General features: G+C 39.7%; 1 protein-coding gene across 2 annotated transcripts; it reads right to left on the bottom strand.

The window, feature by feature from the left end:
* Positions 1-42: 42 nt before the first annotated feature.
* On the bottom strand, positions 43-10169 carry gabrr3a (gamma-aminobutyric acid type A receptor subunit rho3a). 2 transcript variants are annotated; one of them, XM_086226942.1, is made up of 10 exons: positions 10138-10169; positions 9558-10060; positions 8802-8914; positions 4540-4607; positions 4238-4461; positions 3117-3199; positions 2760-2897; positions 2145-2297; positions 754-947; positions 43-612 (listed from the first exon to the last, which is right to left on the bottom strand). In XM_086226942.1, the coding sequence occupies exons 2-10, from the start codon at positions 9752-9754 to the stop codon at positions 310-312; spliced, it is 1473 nt and encodes a 490-aa protein (XP_086083068.1). In that variant the 5' UTR covers positions 9755-10060; positions 10138-10169; the 3' UTR covers positions 43-309. The 2 variants fall into 2 exon arrangements, with proteins under 2 accessions (XP_086083068.1, XP_086083069.1); XM_086226943.1 differs by lacking the exon at positions 10138-10169 and having other exon boundaries at positions 9558-10117.
* Between the last annotated feature and the right edge of the window lie 1836 nt (positions 10170-12005).

Genomic DNA, 12005 nt, shown 5'->3' with positions numbered 1-12005 from the left:
TTGTACAATAACTATACAATTTACTGAGTACAGTGTCTTTAATCAGGCAATACAATTCTGAAAGTGTAAATATAATGATTTCAATCTTCTTTCTCTTATAAAACAAGCGTGCCAAAAACAAAGGTAAACATGCACAAAAAAAATGTAGCCATTTAAAGCAACAGCTGATTTTCTGACTTCATGTTATGGGCTACATTTTTAGTCGACAGCAGACAGACTTAAGGTCACATCCAAGGTCATATTGTTAGCTCGCTGCAGTTCGTGGTGAAAATGGTACCAAAAAGTTGATTCAGCTGCACAGTGAATGTGCTATGCATACAAACTCCAGTAAATGATGTTGAAGAGCAGGTAAGCCAGGGGGAAAATCACTCTGGAGTAAGAGTCAATCATGTAGCTGTTGCTCATGATGAAGCTGAGGCTCGGTTTTAAAGGGTGCTTGCGCCGTAACCTGGTTCCCTCTGTGGGTACAGACACAGTAGAGTTCCGTGCCTGGGTGTTCCTTTCTGTATTTGGTGTACTGGAGGCCTCTGGAAAAGATGTCAGGTCAATTTCATTGTCATGGAAACAACCATCGAACGCCATGGCCTGAGTGGCGTTGTAGGAAGAGGGAATCTGCATCAACAGAGGGAGGAGAGGAGGTTAAGTTTTGAGGTCAGCTGGCTCCAGATGGTAGGAGATGATTTTCTGTGGGTCAATCTGTCACACGAGATTTATGAAGACATTTGAGTCCACGAAAAACGGAATATGAATGACCTTTGCCCTCTTGAGCTTCTTCATCTCTTCCACTGTGGTGAAATAATTGACTGCGGCGTACTCAATAACGGTGAGGAACACAAACAGGAAGCTTGCCCACAGGTAGATGTCTACAGCTTTGACGTAAGACACCTGTGGCATCGAGCCCGAGACACCAGTGATGATGGTGGACATTGTCAGAACGGTGGTGATACCTGGATAAAGCACGGGAGAACAATCACAAATCGCCACCTTCTTAAAAATAATGGCCTAAGTCTTTTTTTTGAAGTTTTTCCGAAAACACAAAAAACTGGAGACAAAACATCATAAGGAGTTTGATTTAGGTTTAAAAAAAAAATCTGTCAAAAAATGACTTAGGATAGAATTATTTTAAGAGGTGATCAACTGACGCGTCACAAAGAAACAATAGATTACTGACTGCAAGTCAGCTGGAGACAAAATAATAATATAAATGACGGAAACACAACAATTCCACGTCCTCAGGGCAGGAGGGGTCCTTGAATGGTTGTACAATTATGTGAATTATATTTTGGGCAGAGCTCCACTGTCACCGCCACCTCCACCATCAAAGCACCAAATGTAATCTAATCCCACACTATACTAATCCTAATCCCTCTTTTTTGTCACCCCTCCTGTGTTGGTATATTGAAAACCAGAAGGTCTATAATAAGAAAGCGTGTTGCATCATAAAATTGACAAACAAATATCCATATAAATATTTTATCCATACATTTTTTCGCACTTTTTATTCTAATTGTGATTAAAGTCAATCTGGTGTGCACCAGAGCAAAGCTAATCTCATAAGAATATTTAACAGCTTTTAGGAAAATAAATTCAGTCTTTCAACTGTTTTTATTTTCTTTTTTTTAATTTATTTAGCAAGCAATCATTTATATGTCATTTTGCACTGAGGATAAGAAGATCAGCACCTCTTCTCCAAGCTGCCAGGTGTCTTACAACAGTGTATAATTGGAGTTGACCATGAGCAGAACTCTTGCAAAGTTATAAATGCTGCATTCAGGTACTAGGAGAAAGCTCGGACATATCAGGAGCCAAATCATGGCAGACAGAGGGGTAACTAAGAGGATAAGCTGTTCAGCATGCATACAACTTTGGTGGCTCCAGGGTAACAGTCATGTGATCAATCACAAGCATGAAATCCCAATCAAACCTCATTTAAATCACATTACTGTCACCATGTGTGTCGCTTCAAACCACGTTACTATTGTGCAGAAATCTGCTAATTCTCATGTCAACAGATTTGACACCCTGTTGTATTTTGCCGCTTTACTGCTCAATCAAACAATAAAGCACTTTGGTTTTTATTTAATTTAGATGCAGATAAAAAAAATTAAAAGTATTTCTGGCAACGGGGGACGTGAGTTCAGTACCCAGAGAGACACGAGCAGGTACAGCCCTCCTGTCTATCCAAAAGGACACCCAGGACAGCATCACCATAAGCATTGTGGGAAAGTACGTCTGAAGCATGAAGAAGAAGATATGCCTCCTGAGAATGAAGTTTATGTAGAGCCGATTGTACCAACCTGAAAGAGAGATGGTAAACTGAATGCGGAGGTGGGACAGGCAGGTTAAAACAGCAGGAGGTGGCAGCAGAAGATAGAACTTCATTACAAAGAAATTCATTGGCACAAGATCTGCGAAGAATACAAATCTGCAGGAAAAACTGGAGCTCAGAAGTGTTCTTGGGGTGAATTTTTCTGTCGTTATATAACAATCTTAGAGTCGTTGGGCTCCAATAAATTCTTTCTCATGGTGAAGAACATCAGCCCAGACCTTATCAGACAGAGGATCTCAGATTAAATACTTAAAGATGGCATAGTTACAAAAAGTGGTACAATTTCTAATTTCATTTCTTATATACGGGACTATTCTAAAGTATATAAATCTAGAACTGTACACCTAGTTTATTCATTTTACCAGGAACTTTCTGGTTGTTCCCAAAATGGGTACAACTCAGAGGGCCCCAAGGCTCAAACCTGACATACCAGTACTGCTGTAGAAGGCAAGCCCAAAGGAAGGCTGGAAGTCTTCAATAAAAAACTGAGAGAGCACGATCTCATCAGTCCTTAATGAATCGTTCCCGTTCTTCCAGTAGAGCATGAGGTCGTTCTCATTGTAAGCATCTTCAAGAGAGGAGAGGGGAAAGGGGAGTAGATCGTTACCTCTCTTGGATGCCATGGAAGATTTTCTCAGAGGAGAAGAGACAGTACACGGAAATTTGTGACTCAAACCTCTCCTCTGAGATCAGGATCCATGATTTATGCATTTGATGATGAACTCAATTAAATCGCTACATTTGTTTTTAGAAAAAAACATGCACCCGACTCTGGTGTGGTACTCACAGCTCTCCAGCTCCAGAGAGCAATTCTGTGTGTCCAGGGGGAAACTACTGAAGTCCATAGAGCAGAGCGCAGTCACGGTGATCCTAAAGCACAGCTCAGAGTTAAAGAAACACCCATAAATCAAGCAAAAATGTTCAGAAAAAACATTACATGTTCTTTAATGAGTGTTGCATTGTGATTAACCAGCGAGCAAGATGTCAACAGAGTACAAAACCAAACTGACAGCTGATAAACTGATACATTCATAGAGTAATTGCTGCTGTTCACTGTGGAGCCTGTGATGACAGGCCATGTGGCTGCAACAAGCTGTTGGGGACGACACCATGTTGTCGACATCTGCAGATGAAATTGATATGATGAATGTCGCACGAAAGCTTATGGCTGCCTTCTGTTGTATTCCGTGCAAAACCCTGCAGTAATTATCCAGATTTTTGTTCCCTATTAGATTAGATATCATTTTCAAATTAATAATGAATCATATTTAAATCATGCTAAATTAAATTGGACGCACATGTTGTGAAAATGAACCAAGATTAGCACCCGTGCTAATTTCAATGTGCTCAACAAGTATGACTGTCAGCTGATGTTAGCTAATTTAAACCGGTCTGACTGAGTGCTACTGAGTTAATCCCCCATAATTTTACTTTTCTTTTTTTTACTTCTGCCTGGTGACTGCTGATGAGTCTCAGATTTTTTTATTAAAAAAAAAAAAAGATGATCGTGAGTATGAAATCATTAAAAATGGAGCTTGGATACAGTTGTATTTTAGGTGACTTTTTGGGGACTTAAATTTAATTCAATAAAAATTCAATAGTATTATTTTATTAGAAATAAACATTGTTATATAACACTGTTACAGCTGCAAAAAATATACTCTGTTCATATTTGTGAGGTATGTGTTGGCAGACTAGCTAATGTTAGCTGGCTAGCTGTTATTAGCTAAGTATGCTATCGCCACAAGAGTGCAACTGATGTCATATATGTTGTTATAAATCAACATTTTAGAATGTGCCTTTGCTCAGTAGTGATGCATTACCAGGCACATAATAAACAGATATCCGTAAACATTTATGAATGCAGAATTTGGGGGTATGGACCAATGAAGCGACGTCTTTTGTTACCTGACACTGTAGAGGATATTTCCGTCAGGAAAAACCCTCAGCATGATGTTTTCCATGGTTGTGTCGTGAATAAAGGAGCGCTTAGAGTGGACAAAGAACACATCAGGCACCCAAATCTTCTTCACTAGGCGTGCATCGAATGTACGACTTTTGTTGCTGCTGGAGGGGAAGGCCAGGCGATCATCCTGCCAGTAATGCCTCAGGTACAAAGTCATGGTGAAGTCCTTTAAAAATGGAAATGCTAAGTCATCAAACTCATCAAGATGAAGGGATTAGTGCTATAAGAAATCAAAGGTACATACCATGTTTACTTCGCTTATGCTGTCAATGCTCTCCACCTGGACGTCAATGCCAACTGGAATTGCTGAACCTGCATAAGGTCAAATGTTGCAAAAGATCAGCTTTAAACAACAGCTGGGGGAATCATCTGTCTGTATACTACTAGAGATTATGTGTATCCCACCATCGCCGAGCTATAGAAGATGACATAAACCACAGAGACATCAGGTTAGAGGAATGGGAAATCCTGGCGTCATTGTATTCATATTATCGTTTAATAGAGTAAAAACATCATGGCTACACTATTGCATCATCCTCAGTCACATGTCTTACCACAGATAGATACCACCATCCATTTGAACAGTTAAATACTGTGTGGCCTCTCTTGAAATACCTTCAACATGCTGTCTGTCTGTAAGCAATCAGAGAGCTATCCTGATTTTGAGAGGATAACTGATTGTACAACTATTACAATTAGTTCACCGCATTAGACGTCAGAGGATCATTTGATTCACATACATAAATGCAAACTTTAGGGATCAGTTTTAGACCAAAAAAAACCCATAAACCCTTTCAAAGTTAGATTACCATGGATAGGCAACAGATCCAAAGCCTGTCAGATCTGTCTTCAGGGAAAAGAAAACGGAGTTTTTGGACAGTTTTGCTGTGGTAAGTTGCCAATCAGAAGTTAGCCTCAAATCATAATAAATGGGTGGTATTTTTTTGTCTTCTGGAGTGCGGCCGGGGGGGGTTTAATGTTAGTATTTTGAAGCAAAATTATTATTTTTGGGTGAAGTAACACTTTGAGCTTTAAAAGTATCTAAATCCAAAACGTTCAAAAATGACCTGATATTTCCAAAAGAATGTGAAGAAATAACAGGTTGATGTCAAAGCCGTCTATGTAGTATAAGGTAGTTAGCAACCTGTAGCGCTGGTCGGCCCTAACTCATATTGTTACCTTTGAATTTCAAAGTAGGCAAATGCATACATAAACATAATTTACAGTTACTTAAAGTTACAATTCACTGCTGTAAAATCTCACAAATACTGGAAAAACAGACACTCAAGAGGTCTGAGACCGTAAAGGTAACATATTCTGTGCTTGCTTGTTTCAGATAACATAATGATAAAAGATTTAAAGGCATCGTATCAGTCAAAGGTGAGTTTAAGTGTACAACTTGGACTGGAAACACATTCCAGCACAGCATCTTCATCTATGCTCTGAAATGTTTCAATATACAATGCTAAACTAAAAACTACCATACTGTACTGTTTTACTGTGTAAACAAGTACTGTAATGTCCTTATATCATCATCCAGTGGCGGAATACTGAAAAGGTATGGTGAGTATTGCAGTAAAAACATCCTGTCCCATCAGCACCATTACCTAATGAAGGTAAGCACTCAAAACCATCCATCAGTCTGTGATTACAATAGTAGTGTGTGTGTGTGTGGGGGGGGGGATTATATCAGGGACTTATGCTTCTGGCAGTAGGTTTGTTTGTTTTTTTTCCACAAAGAATATTAGTTGGTCTTAAAACTTTTTGTTGTACATGAGCATCACTAGGACAGAAGTGTACGTGCAGTCAGGACGGGAGCATTCAGCTACAGCTTGCATGGATCAAAGCAGAATGAAATCGTTCATTTTTGCTGAGCCACAGTTACATTAATGATTCGGTGACAACTGATTAGATCAGAGTCAACACATTAACTTTGTTTAAAACCAAGGAGTCTCTCATAGGTTAGGTGTCAAAAGTGTTTGCGGATAAATGTCAATTCTTCCACTCCTTTGAATCGATTGATTAATGTTTTAATAACCTTTGTATATTTGTGCGCTGCTGCACTCCCCAACATGAAATGAGAGGACGAAGAAGAAAAGAAAGGAAAGATCTTCACTGTTAATCCAACCACCAACACTTGATTCATTCTACTAAGACCTTAGTATTTGCAAAGAAAAAGAAAATTAAAGAAGTACTTGCAGAGGGCATGCATCCCCCAAGCGTATGATATCATCAGATCTGGTTCCCCATCAATTCAAAAAAATCTAATCATTGTTCTTCAACCTAAGTTCCATCATGGTTCCAAATTTAATCACAACCCAGCTTCAACTTTATTATCTCACTAACAGACAAACCAACGCTGGAGATCACCTCCTTGGCGAGGGTTAAAAAAATAAAAAAATACAGTCATACGTCATATTATTCCCAAACGTCAGTGAGTAAGCTGACTAACAAGATGAACCTTATCCTAAAAATACTTCTTTGGTACTTAGAAAACTGTGGGGGAGACAGGGGAAGCTTCTTCAGCTTCAGTTTAAGGGAGAACTATGGTGGCTGGATACAGCCTCCAAATACTACGATCCACTACTACCTACTACTACTTCTAATACTACTACTACCTCTGTCTTACATGTGGAAGAAACTCTCCACTATAGAACAAACGTATAAAGAAGCAGATGTGGTGGTGGTGGTGGTGGTGGCGGGGGGGTGGGGTATTTGCCATGGGGTTACTATGTTTTAGAGGAAATGGTCCTCTAAGGCCTGTTGTAGAAAGAATTGATATGCACAAGTTCAGACTTCCTAGAGAATTGTCCTTAAAGAACTTTAAGCTTGTTCTGAAATGAATATATAAATATATTAAAAAAACATCAATTAGCATTTCTGTCTGCTTTAGACACACTGGGCCTGAGTTTTGCCATGATTCTTAACTCAACTGACCTGCTGCTCAAAAGTTAGATTCAGGGGAATATTTCTAATGAAGACCCAAGATCTTTGCAAACCTTTGTGACGTCTTTGTGTCGCCTCCACAGTCGTTGTCCTCCTGGTGTAAAAAAATGATCCCACGTGGTTTGATTGTTTATAAGGCACAAAGTTTATATAATCACTAATATCCGTGTTGCACATTTTTAGTGAACTTCATTCCAACTCATACCCACAGTTGTATTTAATGTTTTGGAATTATTGGAGAAGGAACCCAATTTACATGAAACCACACCTAATTTTTTAGAGATAAAAACAAAACAAAACCTTTTGGTAAGCAGTCGAATATATTCCCAAAAACAACATGAAGCCGAATCATAAGAACAAGACTAGGACCTGAAGAAATCCGGATTTCTCTTTCTGTCTGCATTTATCTGAAAGAGAATGGTTTAATATATATACTTACAGCATTTTTGCAGTTGTTTAATACTGAACATATAGCTTTGCTATGGGTTTTAAGAGAGATGTGTATTTGTATTGTATTGAATCAGCAGCAGTGACGGGGATTACCTTGAATTGCTTTAACTGTCAAAGATGAGGGCATAGATAAAAGGTAAATGGAAGTGGATCAAGTTGTGAACCTTGGGGTTCACCACATTACGCAGTTTCAGATTTGCAGGTGAAGCTGGAAACAGAAACTGACAAATTCACAGAAGAGCGGCAGAAGGAGAACCACTGCTGGGCTTATGCTGAAACTGGGCTGACTCTGTTTACGGCTAACTCTATTCCAACTTACTGTACCAGTTGCTCAGCCAAGATCTGGCGGTCTACAGTATCAACTGCTGTACTCAAATCCAACAATATCAAAACTAAACTCTCTCCCGCTTTACACTGCATCAACATATAACCGAGACTTTGAGAAAACCCAATGAAGCTTATCGATGATGTCATGCTTATCCAATGCAGTCTTAAACTGCTTAGCAACCACTTTTTCTTGAACTCTTAACCCTTTGTCATCAAAAAGCCTGGACAGAAAAGTGGCTGGTTTTGTTATGAAAGTCTCTGGGGGACTGAACATGGTATATAAAAATGTGAAGGCTCTCTGAAGTGCCTTTAAATAGGTTCTCTTAATGGCTTTATATAGAATTATTATACAATTTACTTGATTTTAAAAAATGCAAAACTTGTCATACACAAATCTTGTGTCTAATATGGACAGTTGAGCGAAGGATTCTACAAATTTAATACTGTCATAACTAAGGTTGTTGTAGCAAAGAGGACAACGGATTTTCAATATCCAGAGGTTTCCCCCCACACCCACCCACTCCCTTCCAAATTATGTACGCAGTTCAGATTATTTTTTCTGTACTGCTGTCTGCAGTCTTTGTCTCTCAAATAGACATCTAGGTCACTAAAGGCTTTTTTGGGAGGCGTAGCCTGATACCAAAGACAGCACAGTAACCTACATCAACAGGACTGAGTTGCTAGGGAAGCACATGGTTATTAGAAATAATGAGGGAAAAAAAAACAAAATTGAAGAAACATGAGAACAGATAGACAGATAGGTAGGTGAGGTGTGTATCCTACCTCCAAAGCCTGGCCGCATTGCAAAGTCATGGTCCTCAATCCGAAGCAGCTGCTCTGATTTAATTAGCAAGGACTTTGTGCTGTCAAGCTTTTTCATCTTGAGATCCACTCTCCTGAGAACCAGTGAAGATAAATAAATAACAGCTGGCACAAAAATGATCTTTGTCAGTATCTTTCGCTTTCTAACACACAAGTGACATCTGGTCGAGGGAGTTAGTGATTGCTCTTTAGCTCTCTGATTAAAACCAAAGACGTTGGTCCAAAGAAAATGACCAAAACACATGGATGTAACACTTGTAACGAGGTCAGAGATGTTGTGGAACCAAACTTGTGTTTTACTTGCACCTGAATTTGGTTTTGCACTATGAGCCCCCTCTGTCTCCCAAGAAATCTTTGTTATATTGAAATGAAAAATGAGTCAAGCAGTAAGAAGTCTTGATATCCCTCTCAGCGTGCGCCAGTGTGAAGTGAGTCAGTCTCATAGAAATGTAAGAATCAAAGATTAGATGAACTAAAGCACCTCTCCAGATGTCACCACTCACCCCACATGATCCTATCCCTGACCTGCTCTTACCTTGATACTCTATGATATGAATGGAAAGCATCATGATTAATTATGCAACCATACCTCTGATGACACCATATGGAGCAAAAGCCTCCCAAAAAGCCACAAAAAGAAGATGCTGAGTGTCGAAAGGCATTTGAAAAAGCAGAGACAGCTTGACAGTTTCTACTAGAAAACCCACTTTGGCTCACCCGCCGTGCTTTTGTTTGGTGTTCTCTCCCAGGTACAGCTCCTTGTGTCTCCTCTTGTTTGGGAAGTGGCTGCTGTTGAGCTGCGTAACGGGCCACAACCACGCCAAGCACATCAGTCGTAAGGCCAGGAGAACCACTCTCATGGTTAAACTGGGACTGGAAACACGAGAGGAACCCAGATGTTCCCCCCGTTGCATCAACGTCTCACCCAGGGAATGCCACAGCTGTCCCTGTCCTCTACTGCCACATCCATGTCCCAGCAGCACTCATTCTGCCCTGCCGCACACACGCCCAGAAACTGGCGCGTTAGCCTGCACTCTCATCTCCTTTAACATGGTGAACATTAGTCGAGATATCCAGTATTCAGCTCCGGTATGAAGGCATTCTGCTGGCTGGGTTTGCTTGTTAATGTCCCATCCCTCTGCCACTGTCTTCTGACACATGTTCCCCCTGACTCCCCACTGTTTCCTCCCTCTGATTTAAAACCAAATATCAATTTATTCCTATAATGACAAAGAAATACCATTAATTCCTCTCTAATCTTCTTATCTGTGGTTGGTGAAATCTTTCGGTAACCTACAAACTGGAGGCAGCAGAGGGCGGGGATGGGGGGGGATAATACAACCAGCGGTTTCATCATCATTCTCAACAGATAAAAATAAAAAGCCTGTAGCCTACTTTTACACATTGCAGGATTTTCCCTCCAGTTGCACTCTGTAGTGGTGGGTGGACATGAATGATCCCATCGGGAGGAGACAAATACAAGCATATGTTTGGTCCACATCTGTTAATGTTGTACTTACATGGCTCCTGCGGGGGGTAGTGGTGCAGACATGTGATATGATGAACAGGCACTGTTTAGTGCTCAATGGTGAGAAGAAAAGATTGCTTGTTTTAAGAACCCAATGCAAAACAATGGCATTTACATTATTTCAGCAAGAAAGTTGTCAAATATTGTCTGTTTATAAAAAGATGGAAACAAACTTTGTGCTTTAGCTGATATTTTGCATGATGAGAGAGATGATTTAGATTCACTATCAGAGCCATCTACGATGTTCCCCGCTGTTATGAGCTCAAACAGAAAAGTTGCTAACATAGTCTTGAATTTTTACTTTTTTTTTTTTTCCCTCTAATGGGTGAGGTTCAAAAATTAAGCCCTGGACGGGTTTCTTACCTCACCTGCACACCTGATTCATTTAAATACTTGATTTGTAATTTGTTACAGAAAGAAAAACAAACTAATTTCAAACCATGTAATCTGTAAACATATCCCTCTGAAGCTGATTACATATTCATGATCAAGAAGACAATTCTATGCAAGAGGATTAGGGCCACATGTGGTTATTTTATTTGGAAAGATAAGATTAAAAATATATATTTGAAATGAGATGATTAAAACTGTATGATTTTAGTTCGGGCAGCAGGGCTCGGAGGTAGAGTGACCGTCTAGCAACCGAAGCTTCGCTGGTTCGATCCTCACTTCCCCCGGTGACCATGTCCAAGTGTCCTTGAACAAGATACCGAGCCCCTAACTGCTCCTGATGAGTAGGGTGGCACCCTGCATGGCAGCCTCCATCATCAGTGTGTGAGCGTGTGTGTGTGTGTGTGTGTGAATGGGTGAATGAGACGACACTGTAAAGCACTTGTCGCTAAGGTAGAAAGGCGCAACATAAAAATTAGTCCATTCACCACTTACCGTTTTCGTTTCAATATTCAAATTAAAATGTATATTTTGAATACTGTTATTATTTTTTTCCTCAAAAATAAAATGTTCACGTGTCCCTAATCCTCTTTTTATTTTGAGGAAATAGGAATTATCACCTCACTTGCACTAAATGTTTAGTTACTGATACAAACCAAACAAAACTAATCTTGAATCACTTCATATGTTTTGATCTAAATGCTCACAATTATGAATTAGAATGACTCCTTTCCGTTTCATCATATGCACAGGGCCAACAGATGTGTTAGCATTGTTGCTAACACTGGCATGTATCATATCAACCGTTCATGTGTTCTACTCCCATCAAGTAAACAAGTGAGCTGTTGTCCCACATTAGATTGACATAGCATAGTGTATATTTAATAAAGATTCAGCATTTCAGTTCAAATACTGATTTATGTAGCCATCGAGTGAACTAAACCAAAACATTGTGCACAATGAAAAAAAGCAAATAAGGCAACAAAAGGGGAAAAGGTTTAACATAACAGTTAACATGCTCAATTAAAGTTGATTTAATCAAGAGAAGAGTGAAAACCTGGACAGCATGACTCTGCTCTAGTGGCATGGTCTCTTTAATCTGGGATTAAAGTTGATTGAGGGCAGACATGAGCAACACTGTCTTAAAGAATCAGGCACGTGGGCATTGGTGGACTTGAACATGTGACCCATGGAAGTCAGTCACACTGATGTTTCATCTGGGCCCTCTAGAGGTCACCATTTCTTCC

Source organism: Aulostomus chinensis, chromosome 15, assembly GCF_037954235.1.
Source record: "Aulostomus chinensis isolate RoL2024-O1b breed Wild chromosome 15, RoL_Achi_v1.0, whole genome shotgun sequence".
NCBI lineage: Eukaryota > Metazoa > Chordata > Actinopteri > Syngnathiformes > Aulostomidae > Aulostomus > Aulostomus chinensis.
This window is presented reverse-complemented; position numbering and strand designations above follow the sequence as displayed.